At 54.9% G+C, this 24,405-nt stretch overlaps 1 protein-coding gene across 1 annotated transcript; it reads left to right on the top strand.

Moving 5' to 3' along the window:
* The first annotated feature begins 201 nt into the window (after window positions 1-201).
* Window positions 202-23,483, top strand: DRC7 (dynein regulatory complex subunit 7). Its single transcript, XM_053663258.1, has 18 exons — window positions 202-230; window positions 2,753-2,996; window positions 3,638-3,812; window positions 4,775-4,900; window positions 5,540-5,734; window positions 9,271-9,429; window positions 10,352-10,570; window positions 12,913-13,041; window positions 14,687-14,759; window positions 15,638-15,766; window positions 15,946-16,074; window positions 17,126-17,346; window positions 18,105-18,320; window positions 18,877-18,987; window positions 19,077-19,187; window positions 22,081-22,275; window positions 23,048-23,187; window positions 23,279-23,483. Exons 2-18 carry the CDS (start codon window positions 2,788-2,790, stop codon window positions 23,370-23,372), a joined length of 2,631 nt encoding a protein of 876 aa, XP_053519233.1. The 5' UTR covers window positions 202-230; window positions 2,753-2,787; the 3' UTR covers window positions 23,373-23,483.
* The last annotated feature ends 922 nt before the right edge of the window (window positions 23,484-24,405 follow it).

Raw genomic sequence — 24,405 nt, 5'->3', positions numbered from 1 at the left:
GCAACAGCTGATTGTCACGCTTTCGGGAAGGTTGGTGAGCCAGCTGACAAACACAGCCATTGTTAAAAATTAAATTATAGAAATGCAGCCCAGGTCCTCTGGGCCCAGACCTGGGTGGTGGCGGAAGACTACATTTCCCAGAAGCCTCCCCTCCCAGGACAGGCCCTCAGCTTCCGAAAGCTGTTACTATGGAGACAGACTAACAGACTGAACAGGCTATCCTCAGAGGGGTGAGAGGGGGTTAGGGGACTGGGGACGGCTGGACCCGCCGGGCAGGGAGAGGGTGCTGGTGGTAAGGGGGCATCTTCTGCCTGGGGGGCTTTCGGCCCTGACCTCTCTGGGGAAGTTTTCACTGTGTGTGTGTCGAAGAGGAAGAGGTCGCTTCTGGGGAGGAGGGTGCAGAAAATGGCTGTGGGTGTGGGGAAGGCCCCTGGGCCTCTGGGCCTCTGGGCAGGGTTCAGGAAACTTCCAGTCCAGACTGCCCTCCTCAAACCGTGCCACGGCTGCCGAGGTCGCCTCACGTGGGGAAGGAAGTATTGCAGGTTCTGGTCCAGCCCTGCCTCTGAGGACGGGGTTCTGCGGCCTTGGGCTCAGGGCCGTCTCAGTGCCGGCCCCAGTGTAAGCCCCTGCTGCCCACTGGCACCCTGGCCCCCTCCCCACCCTACTTCTCTCTTTACTCTCCATCCCCACCCGTCACATCCTTCTGAGACATCCCATCTCATGAGGCCCTTGAGTGCATGGGGTTTGGAAATAGACGGGTTCAAACCCCAGGCCTGCTACTTACTAGCTCTGTGACCCTAGGCAGTGAGTGCCTCTTAACCTCTTTAGGCCTCAGTGTTTCCAACTGCAAAGGCGGTTTCCCAATGGCGTCTGCCTCCCAGTTGTTGGAGGAGAAGTGATATGATCTCTGTAACCCCTCAGCCAGCCCAGCGCCTGGGACATGGTGGGGGCTCAGTAAACTGGAAGCGCCTGTATGGCTGTCATCGCCCTCTCTGAGCTCATCGTCCCCATGCCCCGGCAGCAGACGAGTGGGTCTGATCGCTGGGCTGCGTTGTTCGGCCGGTGGGCACAGTGGGAGGTTCACCTGCAGGGAACCGGGGTCTGGAACAAGCCTGCTGCTGGACACGGGGCCTCAGCTGTGATGTCGAACCCCCGGGACTCGGCTGCACGGACCTTCAGAAAAGTGACACATGTGCTCAGCCCCTCCTGAGTCCCACCAAATGTCAGAATTGGATGGAAAACATCTACCTGCCCTTCTACATTACAGAAGGGGAAACTGAGGCCCCGAACGGGGCAGGGAGTGGCAGAGCCCGGTTTTTGCCCTAGCCAGGCTGGTGGTCAGTGACGTGCCTCCCCCAGAGGCCCAGGCAGCCCAGGTGGCCCAGCTATGGGCTGGGTCGGAAGGGCGGGGCCCGGCCTTTGCCTCCAGGTCCCTGTTGCCCTCTTGGCTCTGGTCACCCCAGGGGGCGTTAACAAATCTGGGGAGACCCCGTGCTTTTCTCCCCAGTTTCTCTCCACGACCTCCCCAGCACATCCTACACATTGGTCCAGTTTTCCTCCTCTTTGGACCTTTGCCATTTTTTTTTTTTTAAAGGTATTCAAGGTGGGGCAATGAAGACTTGAGCTGGGAGGCAGGAGGCTGGTTCCTGGTTTACACAGGAACCCGCTTAAACAAGCAGGGGCTGGGTTTCCTCATATGCTGGGAAGTCTGAAGGTGGTACTCAAGGCCTCCCCGTTTCCTCACTCTGCCATCCTTAGCAGGCAGCTTTGGTCCCCATGAGTGGTTACCCCGCAGTCATGCACTGGCGGCCCCAGCTCCTGCTTTATGCCCCCCTGTCCCAGGCAGGAAGAGGAGGAGAAGAAGGGTGAAGTGTCTGTGCCAGCTGGACTCACTGCTTTAACATGTGACAATTTTGACTCACATCTCAGCAGCCAAAACAGGGTTCAAATCACAGGGCTAACCCTAGCTGCAAGGGAGTCTGGGAAGCTGAGTATTTCAAACCAGGCACATGGCTGCCCCCAATGAAATGGGATTCTTTTTATGGAAGCCTGGAGCTTTGGGTAGGCAAGTAACAGTCCACCTCAGGGAGGCTTGGCTCTGTGACCACAGCAAGGCTTTCCCCAGGGTGCAAGAGCACATACGGCATCGGGGTGTGGCTCCCAAATGACCTCATCCTGAGGGATGACATGGGGCTTGGCCAGGAGAGTGCACACACACCTGCCCCTCATCCGGGTGCCTTGGTGGCAGCCCTACTTTCGCTCCCTCTGTGCCTCAGTTCCAATTATGGTGATGTTACCTTTCCAGGGGTCATATTCCATACCACCACCTTGCTATTATGAACAATTTTCTTTTACTCAATTCACTTACTGGGGTTGATGAACACATTTAAATAGGAAATTTCACAACACTGCCGTAATCTCTGCGGCACTAGTATCATTTGCCATAAAGAGAAGATACGGTCTGAATAAACAGACGAGAAGGCAAGCAATGCAAGTAAGTTTGGGCTGCCCTCTCCTGCCCTGACGGTGGTTCTCAACCTGTGGCCTGCTTGGATTTGTGTTCAAGGGAGATCAGTGAGTGCTAGAAAGGTGTTACAGATGAGTCAGTGCCAAGCAGAGACTTTTTCCTTGATGGAAAGGAAGTTTAAGGGAGATGTGCTTCTCCCCTCTGTGATCTTGGGACACAGGTGGTCTTGGTGGTCCCTTCCTGGTTGGAAGATGGGCATGCTGAGTGCGTTTATCCCTCCTGCAGAGGCTCCATCGCTCAGCAGCCAGAGGCACGCCAGGATGGAGGTCCCGAAGGAGAAGGTGGAGAAGGAGGAGGCAGCCGAGCAGGAGGCAACAGAGCAGGAGGCAGCGTATGAGCAGTCAGAGACAGGCGAGATGATGCAGCCGCGGGAGGTGCAGAGGAAGGGAACCATCATGACGCAGGAGATGCTCAGAGATCTGGAGAAGAAGCTGTTGGGTATTGATATCACCGTCCCGGAGAAGCCCTTGTGAGTGTTGGGATGGGGGCTTCAGGCTCAGAAGCCCCGGAGAGGGCCAGAACAGGGCTGGGTAAAGTAGGAGCCGGGCAGGATGATGGTACCTGGGTGGGGAGGCAGGACCGAAGCACAGAGAGAGGCCGTTAAGAGTAAGGGCTCTGCTCAGGCCCTGGCTGGTGTGGCTCAGTGGATTGAGTGCTGGCCTGCGAACCAAAGGGTCACCAGTTCAATTCCAAGTCAGGACACATGCCTAGGTTATGGGCTAGGTCCCCAGTAGGGGATGCATGAGAAGCAACCACACATTGATGTTTCTCTCCCTCTCTTTCTCCTTCCCTTCCCCTCTCTCAAATAAATAAAGATTGAATCTCTGTCTCTAGTTATTTTAAAACATTTGTTTTAAAAAAGAGTGAGGGCTCTGCTTTCAGACCACCTGGGCCAAATCCACACTCTGCTGTGTGATTCTGGGCAAATCACTTAACCTCTCTGTGCCTCAGTTCCCTCATCTGTTTAAAAGGGCAGATGCTAATAATGGCACTTCCTTCCTAGGTAGTTGTGAGGATAGAGCCCCTGGCAGCTAAGGTGGATCGAGGGCTCCCTGCGTCCAGGCCTAGCCTCACACAGTCTAATCAATGCCACCCTTCTCACGGGCACAGGATCATTACCAAGGACACCATCGACATCTCCAAGCTGCCTCATTCCTACCAAAGCAACACGCCCGAAGAAGAACAGCTGCTGGAAGTGGCAGACAACTTCTCCCGCCAGTACAGCCACCTGTGCCCAGACCGCGTGCCCCTCTTCCTGTACCCGCTGAATGAGTGCCAAGTGCCAGTAAGGCCGGGTCATGGAGGGCCAGGCGGGGGGCTCGATGGCAGAGGGTGGAGGGAGGTGGGTCCACGTGCAGCCCTGTCCTGGACCAGAGCCTATAGGTGGGGAAGAAAAAAGACATGAGACAAAATGATGAGATGGGCCCCAGGACCCAAGCCCTGGACTCCTTCCTTCCAGCCCTGTACCCAGGGCACCTCCCTGAGTCTCTCTGGACCTCAGTTTCCCCATCGGAAGATGGAATGGCAGAGGATGAATCCAAAGGCTGTACCAGGGCTGCCCAGGGGCTGGCAGAGACTCGCAGGTGGCTTTATTTGGCCCACATGGTGCTTTCTGACCTACGTGTTAGCTGCCAGCCTCTGAGGCTCTGTGATGCCCATGCAGATCCCTATTCTCCTCTTTGCTCACCCGGTAACCCCAGGCCTGCATTCCCCAGGCCCGCAGCAGGCAGCAGGGCTGGTACCGGGGCTACCCCTCCGGTGGGGCCTTCCTTGGAGGCCTGGACCCCAGGCCCCAGGTGGCAGAGCAGCCCCTGAAGGGCCCTAGTAGCCGAGGTCCCCTGCGCTGGGGGGTGGCCCAGAGCCAGACAGACACAGCTCTGATGCTGAGTGTGAACCTGAGCCCATCAGCACACTTCCTGGAGCCTCAGTTTCCTCCTCTGTCAGTGGGACTGGCCTCACAGAGTTGGGGGGAAGCCATGTCTGGGGCACTCAGGGGGGCAGTGGGGATGACAGGGAGGCACTGACTTGGCCCCTGGGGACAGCGCAGCTTCTCCTGGATCTGGGCTGGAAGAGCTTCAGGGAATACCTTTCTCCAGCTCCCGAGGCACGGGGGAGGAGCCCAAAGCCCAGAGAGGCCTAGAGAGCACCCCTGACGCCCAGCCAGAGGTCTTTGGCTTCCCAGGAACGCCACACTCTCCAGCCGGCCAGGCGGGATGTCCTCCCAGGTCTTCGGTCTCTCCCCTGCAGAAGTTCGTGAGCACGACCATCCGGCCCACGCTGATGCCCTACCCCGAGCTCTACAACTGGGACGGCTGCGCCCAGTTTGTCGCAGACTTCCTCTCCATGGAGCCCCTGGCCGACCCTCTCAAGCCGGTAAGTGCCAATCTGGGCTGCATCCCCGGGGCCCAGTGAGGCCAGGGATGGGGAGCCAGGCAAGTCTGGAGAAACAGGCTCTGCCCACGAGACTGTTTGGAGAGGGTGGGGGAACAGGCCCAGAGGGAGGCCGCCGTACAGCAAGCCTGGTCTTCTGGCTCCCGCCTCTTTGCCTCCTCTGCCTCCTTCTGCCTTCAGAGAGTCTTCCTTTCCCAGCTGCAGAAGTGGGGAAAGGAAAGAGCAGGCCTCTGACCAGCTCAATCGGCTTCTCATTGATAAAGGAGGGAGGGAGAGAGAAAGGGCCTGAAGTGAAGGGTAGGGTGGGGGAGGCGGTGAGGGGAACTTTGGGATAAAATCACAGAATTGCCCATCAGAGAGCCACAGGCTTCTACGGTCCACGGGGACTCCCCAGCAGGAAGGCACACCCCCTGAAAATCGCAGGCAGATGTGGGCAGCTCTTTCTGGACACACGGGGTCGGTGGTTTTGCTCCCATTCTTAGCAGGCCCCCGCTACCCTGATGAAGGCGAGGAGCTCGGTCGGGGCCCAGCCTGTGTGGACACCAGTGCCCCGCCCTTGCACATGGGGAGGATGGGCCAGGGGCAGCAGGCCCCATGGCGCTGACCACCCACCATGGCCAGCCCTCGCATTTGTACTCGTCGACCACGGTGCTCGCGTACCAGAAGGGCAACTGCTTCGACTTCAGCACGCTGCTCTGTTCCTTGCTCATCGGCTCTGGCTACGACGCCTACTGCGTCAACGGCTATGGCTCGCAGGACCTGTGCCTCATGGACCTAACCCGGGAGCAGTGCCCGCTCACGGTGAAGCCCAAGGAGGTAGGCGGGCTCCATAGGCACCGCCCTCACAGAGGCGTGTCCTTGCCGCTCCTCCCCACGGCTCCTCCCCACGGCTCCTTCCCGCGGCCCTGCTACTGGAATGCAGCTGTGTCAACTTGGAGTTCGTATTTCCAACCACCGGTGGTTTCTTTCTTTTTTTTTTAAACTTTTTTATTGATTATGCTGTTACAGTTGTTCTATTCTCCCCTTTCATTCCCCTCCACCCTGCATACCCCTCCCCCACCATTTCCCCCTTTAGTTCATGACCATGTGTCTCAAGTCCTTTAGATTCTGTATTTCCCCTACTATTCTTGCCCCCCCTCTATTTTCTATCTACTGTCTGCTACTTATTTTCTGTACCTTCTCCCCCTTCTCCTCCTCCCACTCCCCTGTTGCTAACCCTACATGTGATCTTCATTTCTATGTTTCCCCTCCTGATCTAGCTGTCCTTTTAGTTTGCTTTTGTTTTAGGTGTGGTTGTTACTAACTGTGAGTTTGTTGTCCTTTCACTGTTCATGTTTCTTTAACTTCTTTTTCTTAGGTAAGTCCCTTTAACATTTCATATAATAAGGGCTTGGTGATGATGAACTCCTTGAATTTGATCTTATCTGAGAAGCACCTTATCTGTCCTTCCATTCTAAATGAAAGTTTTGCTGGATAGAGCAATCTTGGTTGTAGGTCTTTGGATTTCATGACTTGGAATACCTCTTTCCAGCCCCTTCTTGCCTGGAAGTTCTCTTTTGAGAAATCTGCTGACAGTCTGATGGGGACTCCTTTGTAGGTGACTGTCCCCTTAGCTCTTGCTGCTTCTAGAATTCTCTCCTTCATTTTAATTTTGGCTAATGTAATTATGATGTGCCTTGGTGTGTTCCTTCTTGGGTCCAACTTCTTTGGTACTCTCTGAGCTTCCTGGATTTCCTGGAAGTCTATTTCCTTTGCCAGATTGGAAAAATTCTCCTTTATTGTTTGTTCAAATAAGTTTTCCACTGGTGGCTGTGCCTTTCCTCCTTCTGGTACCCCTATAATTCGGATGTTGGAGCGTTTAAAGATGTCCTGGAGGTTCCTAAGACTCTCCTCATTTCTTTGAATTCTTGCTCCTTGACTCTTTTCTGTTTGGCCATTATTTGCTTTCTTCTGGTCCACTCCATTGATTTGAGTCCCAGTTTCCTTTTCATTGCTATTGGTGTCCTGTGCAATTCCATTCATTTCAATTAGTTTCGCCTTCATATATTTGTCTAATTTGTAGCTATAATCAACCAGTTCTGTGAGGATCCTGATCACCAGTGTTTTAAACTGTGCGTCTGAGAGTTTTGCTATTTCTTCATGGCTTAGATTTATAGGCTCTGGGGCTTTGAGATCTTCTTGCGCCATTTTTGGTCTGTTCTGGCCCTTTAAGTGTGAGGAGCCGCGCATTGGACTCCCAGGTCGCTGGGTTGTGATGCTGTATGTGGGGGCGTGGTCAGAGCGGGGAAATGGCGACCCCCTCTGCTGTTTCTCACAGCTGGGTGAGGATTAGCCTCTTAGGTGGTTCACCTGGGCCGGCCACTCAGAGTCGCTGGGTTGTGACGCTGTATGTGGAGGTGGGGTCAGAGCAGGGAAATGGCGGTGCCCTCCACTGCCACCCGCCACGGGGACCTGCCGGGCCCCGGTCCAACCGCCCACTCCCTCGCCTATCCGCCCGCGCACAAATGCGCGACCACAGTCAACACGCAGCCCCGCTGCCCGCTGTCTCCCCCGTGGTTGCTCGCCTGGTGGTTCGCTCGGTCGCTCACTACATCCAACCCCGCACCTGGATTCCGCGCATCTGGACTCCGCGCGCCTGAGTCCGTCTGACCGAGTTTTCCTGTGCAATCCCGCTTCACCAGCCGCTGGTTTCGCCCCTTACTGGTCAGGCTGAAGAATTTGTTGTTAACGGACTTCCGAAAAGTTCAATTTTCCGTGTTCTGGCTGTGTTTTCTGTTGCTAATATTTAGTTGTCTCTCAACTTGGTTGTGTGAGAAGGCACGGCACATCCACCTATGCCTCCATCTTGGCGGAAGTCACCGGTGGTTTCTCTGACCCCGGCGTCTCAACACACAAGGCCCAGGTGCCCACCCCGGCTGTCCCTCTCCCCTTGTTGTGACTCAGTTCCAGCTCCTGTGTGCCCCATGGGGTAAATTTTACAAATGCCACCTGGCTCATACCTTAAATCAAACTTCCAAATTCACCCTGCACATTTGATTAAAGTCCGCCCAGCCGTTTTCATCTGGGGAAGAAACAGATGCAGGGACAGACATTTAGTTCTGTCATTCCCCCCCCCCCATGTAAAAAGGCTCCTTTAACAGCAAAAAAAAAAAAAGTTACTCACCCTTGAGCAGGTGGTGGGTGTGTTTCTCTCTGTGTCGACCGAGACGCCATAATGGCCAGACACTGCGTGAGCACGAGAAACACTCCTCAGTGTATTTCATTTTAGGAGCCGTGGAAGCATCTCTTTGACTTTGGAAGAGAGCCACACTGCAGGCAGGAGATGCTCCTCATGAGCTGGGTTGACCCCAAAACTTGGGGATCAGGGCCAAACGTGCAGGCGTCTGCAGCTCAGGGCTGGGCGCCCAGCATGACCCACGGTGCCCGTGTTGTGCCCGGGCGAGCCCTGGGGGCCCTGGGTGGTGTTCTGGTGGAGGGAGGCGCCCAGGGAGAGCTCTGCTGTCCCCTGCCCACCTCCTCAAGGAAGAGGGAATCTTCTGTCATTGTCATTGCATTTGGCTCCAAAGGCCTACGAGCGGAACTCGGCCCTCTTTTCTGAGTCAAAATTTTAACTATTAAAATGATACCAACGCTAACAATGATGGAGAACTCTACAGTTCTCGACTTTATTCTACACGCTGCTGGCATGTCCCCTGACTTGGTTGTTCCTCATAACAACTGCCACTTGATTTTCCATGTTTACCAGGGTCACCAGCTGGTGAATGGAGACCCGGGGACTGGCGCGTGGTCCCCGGACTCTAAACCCCGGACACCTGCTCCTTCTCCCTCCTAACTGTCCCCAGGCCACTTCTGTAGACTTTGTAGTGGTTTCTCCTGGATTTTTTTCTTGCCACCAAGTGCTCTCTCTCTCTCTCTCTCTCTCTCTCTCTCTCTCTCACACACACACACACACACACACACACACACACTTTCTTCTCCTTCTTTCCTTGCCCAGCAAACTCTTACTTTACGTCAACCCGTGAAACCCCCCCAGTGCCAAAATCTGGACGATCCAACTTTCTGGGCCATGGCCAGTGAGGGCAGGAGGGTGAAGAAGAGAAAAGCACATCCCCTAAGCACCGGCCCTGATGGGCACCTCCTCTATGGCCATTTTTCCGTCTTTATTCTCAGAACAAGCCCAGGAGAAAGTGTTAATTAGTGCCATTCCAATTTCCAGATGAGCCTGGGTTAGGGGAGTGGAAGGGCTTGCCCAAGGCCAAGGAGCCAGACAGCCTCAGGCTCCAGGAGAAGGGGGCCTGGGGGTGGGGGAGGGTGTGATTTGTGACTGCTGATCTTCCCTCCTCGGGTGACAGGCACTCCGGGAGAAGGAAGCGGCGCCACCTAAGAAGTACGCTGTCAGACCGCCCCGGGACCTGACCAGCAGGTTTGAGCAGGAGCAGGAGAAGAAGCAGCAGGAGAAGACCCAGGCTGAGGAGGAGAGGCGGCGGAGGGAGGAAGAGGAGCACCTGCAGGTGGGCCCGCCGCCCGCCTCGCACCACCCTCTGCCCTCTGCCCTCTGCCCTCTGCCCTCCGCCAGAGCTCAGCTCTCGGGGAGGGGCTTCGAGGAACAGGAGAGAGACACAGGTCACGGGAGAAAGGTGCAATGGACCCCCAGGTCCAAATCGTCTCCTTTACCTCTCAACCATCCCTGCCCTGGCCGGGCCCGGTGGGAGCCTCCCACTGGTGGTCGACTAGCTTCTGGTGGTAGATTTCTCGGGTCAGAGCTCTGCTGCCTGGGGCAGTTCATGTGGGGCAGTTCATGTGGGGCTGTTCTGGTGGCCTCCTCATTCCGGACCCTGTCACTGAAGCCCTGCCCACATACACTCTCCCACCCACCCTCCCGACTCTCCTCCAGCTCTTCTTCCCACACCCACCCTCCCATCCACCCTCCTACCCACCCATCCACATATCCATCCTCCCATCCATCCGTCCATCCATCCATCTCTCCTACCCAGCCACACTGCCATCCTCCCTTTTCCTCCCTGCTTTTCTTTCCTTCTATGTGGTATTCACTGAACATCTCCTCTAGTTCAGGCACTAGGGATACAGTAAACATGACACAGTCACCCTTCTCCCAGAGGGTGGCAGACGAGGAAGCCATATGGTGTCCCACTATGTTTCTCCGGATAAAATCTCACCCGGACCAACTGAATCCCAGCTTCCTCAGAGCTCCAGAGGGCCCCCGATCGAGCCAGTCCCTCCCGTTTTACTGATAAGAAAACCGGCTCAGAGGTGGGGTGATGCTCTCTAGGTCACGCAGGCAGCCAGTGATAGGTACAGTCTGGATCGGAACTCAGCTCTCCTGCTCATTCCCCAGCCCCAGGGAGCTGTTTGGGCAGCTGGCCCCCCGCTTCCCAGCCACACAGCCCACAGTCACCCACCTTCTCTGCACAGCAGTCGGATAGTGCGAACACCGACCCCCTGCACGGCCTGCGGGTGCACTCCTGGGTGCTGGTGCTGTCGGGGAAGCGCGAGGTGCCCGAGAGCTTTTTCATCGACCCGTTCACGGCCCGCAGCTACAGCCCCCAGGACGACCACTTCCTGGGCATCGAGAGCCTCTGGAACCACAAGAACTACTGGATCAACATGCAGGACTGTTGGAACTGCTGCAAGGTTCGGGGGAGGGCCCTGCGTGGGTGCGGCAGTCACAGCGGGGGGCGGTGACTGGGCGGTGGGGGAAGGTGGCCTCCAGGCCATGAGGGCTTCAGACTTTCCCCGTAGCCAAGTCTCCACTGCCCACTCCTTTGCTCACGAAGCCCATTCTGATGTGACTATTGTCTCTTTCAATGTACGTATCCTGTAAAGTGTGGGTTGTGGGTTTGCATGAAAGACTTTTTGACAACGTTGTAGTGAAATGCAACCTACGTGGCAGCAAAGGGCACTCATCCTAAGTGTCCCGCCCAGTGGACTTCCACAGACGTAGATGTACAAACTGAGAGCCACTTACAGAAGTTGAAAACGCACAGGCACCTTTGCGGGAAGGTCCGAACTGGACGCGGGGTGGCTTTCAGGGAGTGTGGGCAATGTTCTGTTTCTCGATCCGGGCGCAGGAAACCAAGGCATGTCCCGTTTACAGAAGCTCACTGAGCCGTCTGCAAACCCACAGGGAGACAGGCTCTGAGTCCTGTGCCCTTTCGTTTTTTCCCAAGCTCCCCCGCTTCCAACCAGGCCAGCTTCCCCAAGGCACACCCCGGGCCCTTTGGCCCCTCTCCCAAGGTGGCCCTGTCTGAGGTGCTGCTGTTGCCACTGTGGGAGACAGACAGTGTTGACGCAGGTGCGCTCCTGCGCAGGTCACTTCATGTGCAAGTCAGATGTCCCGAGGTGGAGACAGGTCTGCCTTTGTGGCAGGAGGAACACACACACACCCCCCCCGGGGCCTCCCTCAGCCTTCGAGTCCAGGGTTGCTCAGCCCTCACTGACCTCACAGGGTGGTGGAAAATGACACTTAGCAGGCGCTCACAACAGTCATCCCCAGCCATCGAATTCACGTGAGCCAGTGTCACCCTTATTTTCCAGAGAGAAAGCGTCCCACACCACACAGAGGGGGAGAGCCAAAACTGTCCTCCCCCAGGGCCCAGGCTCATGGGCCCTCAGAAGGGTCGTGACCGTTGAGAGGCTGTGACAGTCCTCCTGTGCCCCTTTTCCAGGCCAAAGAGCCTGTCTTCTGCCTCCGTTCACAGCACGCCTTGGACTGATGCCAGGCAGAGGGAATTTATGGCGGGGACAACAGAGATTATGAAATGGAAGGGGGCCTGGGGGGAACGTGAGGCCAGAGAGGCAGTTCTGTGTCACCAAGGGAGGGCACGGAGAAAGGGCCAGGACTCCAGCGTCACTTTGACAGACAAGTGAGCAGGGGAGCGGCCGCTTTGTTCCTTCATGGAGACTTGGAAGGGCACTGAGGGCAGAGAGCAGCGACGAGGCCCCACGTGGAGCCAGCGAGACCCCCTACGCTCCCAGGACACGGGGCTATCCGTTCAGTTATGCTTCTACAAAAACAGAAATTGAAGCAGTGAGGCACCCCAGCTGCCGCTTACTACTTACAAAAGTGGCAGAATGAAGGACGTGATGGAAAGAAATGCCAAATCTGTACAGTCTGGTTCCTCTCCACTAAGCCTGGACTATCTGCAGGGACTGTCACAGCCAGGAGCAGTCCTGCCTCTCCCTCCCTCCCACCGCACACCCTCCCCTCTCCGCACACCCCACTGGAGCAGAGAGATGCTCCGGAGCCCTCCAGGACTCAGACACGACAGCGAGGACCAGGATAGGCTGGCTTTGGGACAGCTTCGTGTTGCACCCCCTTGTGGGCAGCTGTTCTTAGGCCTTTGCCCCCTCTGGGACACTGATTCTGGTGACAGAATGACACCCTGAGGAGGCAGACTGGGAAATGGGGCGCTCCCTACCTGCTGGGAGTTACCTGGCAGGTGAGCCTGGGCTCAGGTGGGCTGGATGGGAAGAGGACCCAGGCCAGGGAGGAGAAAACCCATCTGCCTCCTCTGCACTGTCCCACCTGTGCCTGCCCAGTTCCCTTCTCCCTGGCGTGAATCAACACCATGAAGGGGCCTTTCCTCAACTTGCCAGCTCGGCCTCCCGTGAAATCTCCATGGCTTGTACTTGCACTTGCTCTACACACTGCCTGGCGCAACCCCAGACAATGCAGGGTGGCCCTGCCTCCAGACCTCTCCCAGGCTGGAGTTTCCACACCTTCCCCAGAGGACAACAGTGGGGCATCTTCCCGGGGAGACTGCGCAACAGAGAGAGTGTTCGTTGTAGACCCGCCTTGGTGTCCCTGTGGAAATGAGGAGGGTGGGTGGGCAGGGACTCACAGAGGCCGCCTGTCTGACTCGGGGCCCAGGGCCCTTCTCCACCCTGGGAGAAGCTGTTTCCCACCACCCTGTGCAGCAGTAGTGGGGCGTGGTGGCCGTGGGGTGCACTCAATTGAGCCTCTCCCCCATCAGGACTTAATCTTTGATCTGGGAGACCCTGTGAAGTGGGAGTACCTGCTTTTGGGGACCGATAAGCCTCACCTGTCCATGGTAGAGGAAGAGGATGACAACCTGAATGACGACAATGACATAGAGAATCTGGTGAGTCTCATCCGCCTGTGGAGATTCACACCCTGTCTTGCTTCTGGCCAGCCTGACGAACGTCCCCACTAGCATGCATGTGTATGGGAGGGGACAGTCCAAATGGACTGATTGTAGATTCCTCAAAGCAGAAGGAGCAGGACTATGTCCACGTTTTATAAACGGGCAAACTGAGGCCAGAGAGGTTGAACTACCTGCCTGGAACCTCCCACAGCGGGGCAGGGGAGGGCTGGGACTTACACTCAGGTCTCCTGCCCCCCCCCACATCCCTCCTATTCAGAGAGTGTGTCCCTCGCGGCAGGGTGCTACGACCCTCTCCACAGGCCCGGGAGCCGCAGAGCTGGTCATTCCTCACTGCCAGGCCTCCCTGCAGAGCTGCCGTGATCTCCTCCCAGCACTTCTGGGCCTTTCCTGTGCCTCCTCTTTGCTGTTCCAGAGGTCACTGACTGGGGGCCTTCCCCAGGTCGGCAGCATCTCTTCTCTGATCTCCTGGTCTTCCAGGCAGGTCTGCAGGGAGCCCTGCGTGTGCAGGTCAGGGGTCCAGATGCCGCGGCTATTGGCTGTGACGCCTTGGGCACACTTCCTAATCACGGGAAGCTCCAGTGCCTTCCTCTGTGTGTACAGCGGCGGGGCGGAGCCAATCACAGTGAGGTGCATTCATTTGCTGGCGCTGCCCCAACAAAGTACCGCAGGCTAACGGCGTGAACAACAGAAATGCGTTTTCGCACAGTTCTGGAGGCCGGACGTCCAAGACCAGGGTGTGGGCAGAGCTGATCTCTTCAGAGGCCTCTCTCCTCGGCTTGTAGGTGGCTGTCTTCTCCCCATGTCCTCACCTGGTCACCTACCGTGTGTCCACATCCCAGTGTCCTCCTCTCAGAGGACACCAGTCACACTGGAGTGGGGCCCACCCAAACGACCCCATTTTAATGGAATTGCCTTTTTATAGATACAAAATATTCTCTCTTCTGAGGTCCTGGGGGTTAGTTCATGGGAATTTGGGGAGATACCAGTTCTTCCCATAACAATAGGTAACACTCATATGGCCCTTACTGAGTGCCCGCAGGTAGGTGCTTAACCTGGATGAACTTGTCTAAATCTTCACGACCACCGGGTGAGGCAGGGACTAGTATTATCATCCACAACTATTATCCCCTTGACAGATAGGAAGACTTACACCCAGAGGGGCAGAGTAACTGAGCCAGAGCCACACAGCCAGGAAGTGACAGCTGGCATTGGAAGCCGGGATTTGGCCGTCTGGCTCCGTAGTCTGGGTTCTCAGGGGCGACTCTGTTGCACCTGCTGGGCATAGAAAGGTGGTGCGATGTGCCTGCCTGGAAATTGTATTTAGCGTTTCCAGTGTCCTCAGCCATGGCTGCTAAAGACAGTAAATGTCAGTGCACATGCGCCCCCTGCTGGCCACAAAGGCCTGACTAGAAGAGCAGGTGGCAGAGGTCTGAGCAGTAACCAGGTAAGTCTTGGGTCATCCCAGGCCAGGTCAGAACTGCCCGTGACTCCTGGCTCTCTGGAGAGCTCACAAGTCACCCTAGCTTGGCCATGTTTGGGGGGCACTGTCAAGACAGGGGCTCTGCTCTGCCTGTAACTTCTGACCAGAACCAGTGCACCCCACTCCCACCTCTCCCAACAGGTCAAGGAGGATGAGGATAAGTGCTTCGACATGCCGCACTCGTGGGTGGAGCAGCTTGAGATCTCCCCAGAAGGCATGCACATGCTGTGTTCACTCCCTGCCCCAGGCCCTGGGTCCCTGGGACGGTCTGCAGCAGCAGTGAGGCGGGGCCACCCACAGAGGCTGTCCTGGCCCCTCATTCCTACCCCCCCCCCGCTTCCTGTTGCCCCCTCCTCGCCCTTCTTCCCTGCCACACACACTCAGCTCTGCCATCAAGGGCCTGGCCCCAGTTTGGCATACAGGAGGGGGCTCAGTTAACTCAGGTGGGATGATGATGGACGGCGGAGGACCAGCACACAGTCGTCCCCCTCCCTGGCCCCACCCTCCCAGGAGGAGGCCACACACAGTGCCCAGGTGGCACAGGGGAGGGGATGGGCCTGACCAGGGAAGGGCAGGCAGACAAAGCAGAAGGACAGGGATGCTCGTGCCCCGTGCCAACGTCTGCTGGCTGCTGAGCATCTCGTCTGGGACCGCTAGACCCACAGGGACGGCATGGGCCATAGGCCATTCCAGCAGAGCAGGAAGGGCCAGAAAAGGGGTCATGAGGACCCAGGGGAGGAGCACCCAGCCCAGTCCCGGGTGGGCAGTGAGGGCTTCCAGGAGGAGGGGTCATCCGAGCTGAGCCGTGAAGCACCAGAGGAAGTCAGGTTAGGGCAGGAGGGGTGGCCTGGCAGCGAGCGTGTGGAAGGCCAGGGTGCAAGTCTTCCGGTCGGGCTCAAATCTGAGAGCTCCTCCCCAGCAAGAGCCACCGCTGTTGTCCATGGTCCTCTGTCCCCCTGGAGTGGGCTTGGGGCCTTCAGGACCTCAGCAGGCAGCTCAGTGGGCAGTGACCAGGCGAGTGGCTTAGTGGGATTGGCCTCCCCTCCCCTGGTCTGGGAAGGTCCCTCACCCCAGCCCACCCTGTGTCTGCAGTGTTCGAGACCCGCTGCCCAAATGGGATGAAGGTGATACAGTACAAGATGGCCAAGCTGGAAAAGTGGGCCCCGTACCTCAACAACAACGGCCTCGTGTGCCGCCTGAGCACCTACAAGGACTTGGAGTGTAAGAGGGGCAGCCCAGGAGTGGGGAATGGGTCCCCCAACATGCTGTGTGATATTGGGCATGTCCCTGACGCTCCTTCGGTGTGAGTGTGGGCCCTGCTGGCCCCTGTGTGCTGGGGATGGTGGGACAGAGTCTGGGACAGCTGGCCCAGCTGCACACAGCCCCCGCCCGCCCTGCAGGCACCAAGACTCTGGAGGTGAAGGAGTGGTACCAGAATCGGGAGGACATGCTGGAACTGAGGCACATAAACAAGGTCACAGGCCAGATCATCGACTACTTCAAGCCGGGCCACCCCCAGGCTCTGCGTGGTGAGTGGATCACACCACTGGGCCAGCACGGGGCCCCAGTGACGCCTTACACACTCCTTAGCGCAGCCTCTGTGTGGCGGGCGTGAGGTGGGAAGAGCCAGCATCCAGGTACCGACAGGGTTCTCTGGGTGGCAAGCAACAAAAACCACCCTGCCTCCCGTGCAAAGCAGATGTGAGGTCGTGGGGAGCTCAGAAAACACAAAGAAATGTGACAAGTGACCCTCCAGGAAAGTGAAAGCCAGGGCCACCTGCTGATTCTGTGGTTGGGATCACACAGCGGGGGCCACATTTACAGAGGGGTCAGGATGCTGAGCAATAAAACCAACAAATTGGTTTTATTGGCGGTGCAGAGGGTGGGGGGTGGGGAAGCTTTGGACATGACTGTGAGCCCTGGGAGGGGAGGGGCGCCCATGTCTTAGGAAAGCATCAACAGCCGTAACCAAGGAGTCACAAAAGGAAACTTAGGGTCGATGTACCATCTTAAAAAAAAAAGTCAAGAAAGGTCAACTTCACTTGATGGTTGAAATAAAAATAAATAAAACCTGTGCTCGCTTCGGCAGCACATATACTAAAAATAAATAAAACCATATCTCTGAGGGACCATCTCACCACCCTCATGTCATCAAAGATGCAAAGATGGCTCTGCAGGGAGTGAGCTGCCATGCAAAGCAGCCAGCAGTTGCCCGGTTGCTGGCGGAAGGATACGGGCACAAGTTTTTGGAAGAGCAGCGGGGCCACCAAATCATCACTACCAGCCTTAAAATATTTCTGCTGCGGCCAGCAGTGCGACGGCTGAGAATCCACCTGCAGCAAATCATTTTTCCCCTGCTGGGCAAGAACTTTTTTTAAATGCACGATGTGCAGACATTCATCGCCGTGTTGCTTTTAATAAGAAAAAGGCCGGAAACAGTGTAACTACCCAGCAGTAGGGGCTGGGCTTCAGACCTAAGGTGCATCCATGAGCGGTCAGGGGTGTGCCTTCTCCTGGGGGTCTGGGGCCAGGGCTCGCAATGCTGACCCGGCAGCCTCCCCGCCCCCGCCCCCACCGCAGTGCACTCCTACAAGTCCATGCAACCTGAGTCGGACCGCGTCATGGAGTTCTACAAGACAGTCCGTGTGGACGGCCTGATCAAGCGGGAGGAGACGCCCTGGACGATGACGGAACACTATCAAGGTCGGCCCGACTTCCTCTCCTACCGCCTTGTCAATTTTGGGCACAGGGTCAAGAAGATAACTCAGAACAGCACAGAATCAAATCCCCGGCCCATGCTGGTAAGCGCCTACTGGGCCCTGGGAACAGGGTGCCTCCCGGCTCCGGCAGTCTGGTTACCCGGGTTGGGGACAGCCGGACTCGGGAACAGCATCTTTCCCAAACGGCCTTTCCCATTGGTGCCCTCGGCCCCTGGGTCAGGGAGGTATTATTTCCTTACTGCTATAAAAAGGGTACACTCAAATTAAACATTAAGAATGTGTGGAAAAAATATAACTAAATGGAACATATAAAATATAGAGAGAAAGATGTAGAAAGAAAAAAGTAACAAGTATCTCAGAATGGCATCTCAGATATGACTGCAAAGTACTATATAGGTTTGATTTTGAGAGTGAAACGTGCACACAGATGGAATCCCTGCGTCACCCACTTAATACTAAACTGTGCATTTCTTCTTATCGTTGCAAATTATTTGACAACTGAGTTTTATGGCTGCATACCAAAAAAAAAATCTCTTTCTAGCATTAAGAGATATCTAGTGATAAAGAAGGCTGCCTGGAGAGGTAGCGAGCTCCCTGTTTCTGGAGGTGAGCAAGCAGAGCCTTGTGGGGGGAGCTAAAGAAGAAATCAGCACTGCCCAAGGGCTGGAGTGGCTTAGCACTGAGAACCACTGCCTGGCTAGGAGAGGCTGCTCCACACGAACCCCCAAATGAGTCTAGACCCCAGTGTCCCTGAGTGTCTTTTGCTCCCGCCCTTGGGGCCCACGCAGAGATTCTCTTTCCCACCGCCCATCCTATGCGTGTTCTGACCCCGCTCCCAGAAAATAACAGAGCGGTTCTTCCGCAATCCCGCGAAGCCTGCGGATGAGGATGTGGCCGAGCGCGTGTTTCTGATCCTGGAGGAGCGCATCCAGCTGCGCTACCACTGCCGTGAGAACCACATCACGGCCTCCAAGCGCGAGTTCCTGCGGCGCACTGAGGTGGACAGCAAGGGCAACAAGATCATCATGACGCCAGACATGTGTAGCAGCTTCGAGGTGGGCCATGGTGGGCGGGGCGGGTGAGGGAAGGAACGGGGCCCTGCGCCCCATGCAGCAGCGTGGGAGGGCTGCGGTGGAAACTCGGGGTTCCCAGCCTGCAAGTTCATCTCTGTCCCATGAGAAAGTCAAGAGCTCCCATCTGGAGACCCTTCTCTTTACAGCTCTTTTGAGAGCCCTCCTCTTTCCACCAAGAAAGTCAGCCCCACCCACGGGCGGAGAGGCTACTGAGCATGGGTCCTACCCCCGGAGCCCTGGGCAGAGCAGACCTCACATCCCCGGACCAACACTGGAGGACACGGTCCTGGCACCGCAGGGGGCTGGCTTTCCTAGTTCAAATCCTCACTCTTCCCGCATATCCTTTTAAGTCTCTAGTTCTCTTCTAGTATTATGTGTGTTTTTATAGATGAGGAAACTGAGGCCCAGAGAGGTTAAGCAACTTGTTTAGGGTCACATAGCTGACGGGGGGAGATTCAGCCCAAGAGGGCTGGTTCCAGAGTCTGTCCATGCCCGCAGCCACTGCTGCCTCTGTGTGTCTCTGTCGTTGCTGCTGCAGGTGGAGCCCACGGAGCACACCAAGAAGCTTCTCTACCAGTACGAGACCATGATGCAGCTGAAGAAAGAGGAGAAGTTATCCAGACATCAGGCCTGGGAGTCGGAGCTGGAGGTGGGGTCCCGTGGGAGAGTGGGCAGGCAGGAAGGTGGCAAGGGGGGGGTGTGTGCCTTACCTATGCCCTCCCCCACTTTCCAATTCAGGTGCTGGAGATCCTGAAGCTTCGAGAGGAAGAGGAGGAGGCGCACACACTGACCATCTCCATCTATGACACGAAGCGCAATGAGAAGAGCAAGGAGTACCGGGAGGCCAGGGTGGGGCTCGCTCCCTGACCCAGGCCCTGGCCTTGGCGGGAGAAGATGATTAGGGATTCTGTCGGGAAGGCCTTTAGAGGAGAGGAAGTTACTGACACCATCGTGGTCATCCTTGCCACTAAGCTCACCACTTCTACGTGACACCCCAGAGCGCACTCGGGAGCCAGATTGGGTCTCCCCCACCCTCAGGGGCTATGGCCAAGCCATGGCCTCTACTTCACTGGGAAAGGATGAAAGTCGTGCACCCACCTCCACCTGTGGCCACAGAAAGCCACCTCTGGCCACCAGCCCGAGTTCCCCATCCCCCGCAGCACAGGGCGTTCAGGTTACACCCTCGGGTTGCAAGGCCCACCCTGGTTTCAACACCAGCTTCTAAATCTCCTTCATCGACCAAGGAGAGATTTCTAAAAATAGTTTGAGGTTGGAGAAGCAGGACAGGGCATCCGATGACTGGTTCTCAGACTCCCAGGGGTGGGCATCGGCCCCCACATCGCCAGCGTCCCTGGCCCGTGTCCGCCAACACAACATAAGGCTCCAGGGTGAAGGAGGAAAAGGGAGAGACTGACTGGCCATTTTTGATTTAACATCATTCATAACAACCATATATCGCTATTTTTTAAAATTTTTTTTATTGATTATGCTGTTACAGTTGTTCTATTCCCCTTTCATTCCCCTCCACCCTACTCCCTCATCCCCACCATTACTCCCCCTTTAGTTTATGACCATGTGTCTCAAGACCTTTAGATTCTATATTTCCCATGTTATTCTTGCCCCCCCCCCATCTATTTTCTGTCTACTGTCTATGCTACTTATTTTCTGTACCTTCTCCCCCCTTCTCCTCCTCCCACTCCCCTGTTGCTAACCCACCTTGAGATCTTCATTTCTATGTTTCCACTGCTGATCTAGCTGTCCTTTTAGTTTGCTTTCGTTTTAGGTGTGGTTGTTAATAACTGTGAGTTTGTTGTCCTTTCACTGTTCATGTTTCTTTAACTTCTTTTTCTTAGATAAGTCCCTTTAACATTTCATAGAATAAGGGCTTGGTGATGATGAACTCCTTGAATTTGATCTTATCTGAGAAGCACCTTATCTGTCCTTCCATTTTAAATGAAAGTTTTGCTGGATAGAGCAATCTTGGTTGTAGGTCTTTGGATTTCATGACTTGGAATACCTCTTTCCAGCCCCTTCTTGCCTGTAAGATCTCTTTTGAGAAATCTGCTGACAGTCTGATGGGGACTCCTTTGTAGGTGACTGTCCCCTTATCTCTTGCTGCTTCTAGGATTCTCTCCTTCATTTTAATCTTGGCTAATATAATTATGATGTGCCTTGGTGTGTTCCTTCTTGGGTCCAACTTCTTTGGTACTCTCTGAGCTTCCTGGATTTCCTGGAAGTCTATTTCCTTTGCCAGATTGGAGAAATTCTTCTTTATTGTTTGTTCAAATAAGTTTTCCACTGGTGGCTGTGCCTTTCCCCCTTCTGGTACCCCTATAATTCGGATGTTGGAGCGTTTAAAATAGCATGGGAAATATAGAATCTAAAGGACTTGAGACACATGGTCACAAACTAAAGGGGGGGTAATGGTGGGGATGGGGGGGTAGGGTGGAGGGGAATGAAAGGGGGAATAGAACAACTGTAACAGCATAATCAATTAAAAAAAAAAAAGATGTCCTGGAGGTTCCTAAGACTCTCCTCATTTCTTTGAATTCTTGCTTCTTGACTCTTTTCTGTTTGGCCATTATTTGCTTTCTTCTGGTCCACTCTATTGATTTGAGTCCCAGTTTCCTTTTCATTGCTATTGGTGTCCTGTGCAATTCCATTCATTTCAATTAGTTTCACCTTCATATATTTGTCCAACCAGTTCTGTGAGGATCCTGATCATCAGTGTTTGAAACTGTGCGTCTGAGAGTTTTGCTATTTCTTCATCGCTTAGATCTATAGGTTCTGGGGCTTTGAGATCTTCTTGCGCCATTTTTGGTCTGTTCTGGCCCTTTAAGTGTGAGAAGTGAGCGGCGCCTTGGACTCCCAGGTCGCTGGGTTGTGATGCTGTATGTGGGGGCGTGGTCAGAGCGGGGAAATGGCGACCCCCTCTGCTGTTTCTCACAGCTGGGTGAGGATTAGCCTCTTAGGTGGTTCACCTGGGCCGGGCCACTCAGAGTCGCTGGGTTATGACGCTGTATGTGGAGGTGGGGTCAGAGCAGGGAAATGGCGGCGCCCTCCACTGCCGCTTGCCGCGGGGACCCGCCGGGCCCCGGTCCAACTGCCCACTCCCTCGCCTGTCCGCCCGCGCACAAATGCGCGACCACAGTCAACACGCAGCCCTGCTCCCCCGCTGTCTCCCCCGCGGTTGCTCGCCTGGTGGCTCGCTCTGTCGCTCACTAGGTCCAACCGTGCGCCTGGATTCCGCGCCTGAGTCCGTCTGGCCGAGTCCTCCTGTGCAACCCTGCTTCACCAGCTGCTGGTTTCGCCCCTTACTGGTCAGGCTGAAGAATTTGTTGTTAACGGACTTCCGAAAAGTTCAATTTTCCGTGTTCTGGCTGTGTTTTCTGTTGCTAATATTAAGTTGTCTCTAAACTTGGTTGTGTGAGAAGGCACGGCACATCCACCTATGCCTCCATCTTGGCAGAAGTCTCCATATATCGCCATTTACTGAGCAAGCACCTACTGAGCGTTAGGTGTGTGCAGAGGCTCAGGTAGAGACATCAATTCATGTAAGACGGAGTTGGCTGTTACCAATAACCACAGGCACGAGAGAGGCCCCCCTCCGAGACCAGAGGCACCAAACACAGGGATCTGGATTTGAGGCCCAGTTTTGTGAGGTCACGTGTTGATGCAGAGCTGGCCAGGAGGCCTCTGCAGCCCCTGCTGGTCCAGGTGACCACCACTCCCACCTCTACAGGAGCGTGTCATGCACGAGGAGCATTTGCAGCAGGTGGAGGCCCAGCTGGACTACCTGGCCCCATTCCTGGCACAGCTGCCCCCAGGAGAGAAGCTGACACGCTGGCAAGCCATTCACGTCAAGGAGGAGTGCCTCAGCGACTTCAAGCAGCGGCTCATTGACAAAGCCAACCTTATCCAGGCCCGTTTCGAGAAGGTACAGCCAGGGCTCAGGCAGAGGACCGTGGCATCCTCATCTTGAACATGGGCCCAGGGCTGGTTGCCTGCCCATCACGCCACAGACTTGTGAGGGACTAATTGCTTGGAGTTTCCAAATGACCAAGGTGTCCTTCCTTATTCTTGTTCATTGGGTGGAAGAGTGGATGAAGGGATGGGATGGATGGGTGAGTAGTGGATGAATGGATGGGTGGTGGACAGATAGGAGGATGGATGGATGGGTAGAGAGAGGCAATGGGTAAATGAATGAATGGATGGGTAGTTGAATAGATGAGTGGAAGGATGGATGGGATAAGGGATAGGTAGATGAATGAATGAATGGATGGTTGGATAAATGGATGGATGGATGGATGGTGGATTGTTACAACTCCTAGTCCTTGACGCATTTCTGTTGGTCGGAAGTACACCATGCAGTTCCCATGGTGGTGTGGTGGTCGTGGGTATGTACAATGACCTTCATTTGGCAGACAAAAAATTTGAAGCTCTGAAAATGTCATTTGTTCAGAGCCACATGGCTATCTCAGCCTTGAACCCTGCTCTGATCTCATGGACATTATATCCCTCTAAATACAACCCCAGTGGCTCCCACTGAAGACATTTTTTGGCTATGCCTCTCTTCCTTTGGCTTCTGTGGGTGAGGGTAGCAGAGGCAACCTTCATTGGCTGTCTAGAGACCAGGGGGCCTCAGCGTACAGCCTGAGTGAGGGTCAGTGCTCAGCAAACCTCCTGCTCACTCCTCCCCACGCTGGCAGGAGACCCAGGAGCTGCAGAAGAAGCAGCAGTGGTACCAGGAGAACCAGGTGACCTTGACAGCCGAGGACGAAGACTTGTACTTGAGTTACTGCTCTCAGGCTATGTTCCGCATCCGCATCCTGGAACAGCGGCTCAATCGGTAAGGGGCTGGGGAGCCCAAGAGGACCGAGCAGGAGGTGGGAGCACCAACTTTGTCACCCCTCACCATCTCTCACTCCCTCTGATTTCAGACACAAGGAGTTGGCCCCCCTGAAGTACATGGCTCTGGAGGAGAAGCTCTGCAAGGACCCACGCCTGGCAGAGCTCCTGAAAACCTTTGTCTGATGCCCAGCCTGGGCCTCAGCCTAAGCTGCCAGAGAAAGAGAACCCCCTGCAGCCTGCTCCCTGTGTTTCAGGAGCCTGGCCTCACTGCCACGCCACCCCTGCATTCCTGCTTCTCATAATTTTCCCATAAATAAACATATTTTGATTTGTGATTTATACCTGTTTTCTGAGCTCCAGCAGCAGCCTTTCTCTCCTTCCCTTCTTTATCTGTAGCCTAGGACCACCCTGCTCCATGCACTTTGACCACCTTCCTCATCAACTTCCTGTCCCTCCCCCCACTGCATCAGCTCTGCTCTGCGGATAGTCTCAAGAATTATCCAGCCTAAAACGTCAATAATACTGAGGTGGAGAAACCTGCGCAGGCTCAATGGAAACATAACCACGTAGGGTATTTCTCAAAAACAGTATCAAAGCTTCCCGATACAAAAAAGTATGTACTGCGTGATCCCATTTCTACAATGAACAACAAAAGGCAAAATTCATCAGTGGTCTTAGAAGTTAGGATAGTGGCCACTCCTGGGGACAAGGGTTAGTGAACAGAAGGGGGCACCAAGGGGACTTCTGGGGTGTTGGAAATACCCTTCTTGACCAGAATATGTTCAGATAGTGAAAATTCATCCATCTCGAATGCTTGCGGTATATGGGGTTGTATATTACATATACTTTAGTGTAAAATATTTCAAAATGGTGACCATGAATCTAATTAAGCTTTAACTTCCGTTTAACAAGAAATTCAGGGGAAAGGAATAAGGTAAATGACACTATGAGGAAAAGGTCAGAGAAAAGTATAATGTGGGACCACCTACAAGGTAAATGGCCCAATCTCTTTAAAAGATCAATATCATTAAAAAAAAACACTGGAGGAGCCAAAATAGATTGATCTTAAAAGAGCCAAGTGTGCTGAGTCTTGATTGTTTCCTACTTAGAAAAAAAAATTATTAAAAGTATTTTGGGGGACGATTATGAAAATCTGGACTGGAAAAAAGTTGCTGGTTTTCTTGGGTGTGCTGATAAAATGCTTATGTAGCACAGG

The sequence above is a fragment of the Artibeus jamaicensis genome, unplaced genomic scaffold, assembly GCF_021234435.1.
Source record: "Artibeus jamaicensis isolate MK-2021 breed Jamaican fruit bat unplaced genomic scaffold, CSHL_Jam_final contig_3152, whole genome shotgun sequence".
NCBI classification, from domain to species: Eukaryota; Metazoa; Chordata; class Mammalia; order Chiroptera; family Phyllostomidae; genus Artibeus; species Artibeus jamaicensis.
Note: the sequence above shows the minus strand (reverse complement) of the source record. Positions and strands in the feature narration are given on the sequence as shown.

Bases quoted from the DNA above. Each gene is read 5' to 3' on its own strand.
- DRC7 (XM_053663258.1), top strand. From the start codon at position 2,788: ATGGAGGTCCCGAAGGAGAAGGTGGAGAAGGAGGAGGCAGCCGAGCAG. The intron at 4,901-5,539 runs GTAAGTGCCAAT...CACCATGGCCAG, and splicing joins TGGCCGACCCTCTCAAGCCG to CCCTCGCATTTGTACTCGTC. The intron at 19,188-22,080 runs GTGGGGCTCGCT...CCACCTCTACAG, and splicing joins AGGAGTACCGGGAGGCCAGG to GAGCGTGTCATGCACGAGGA.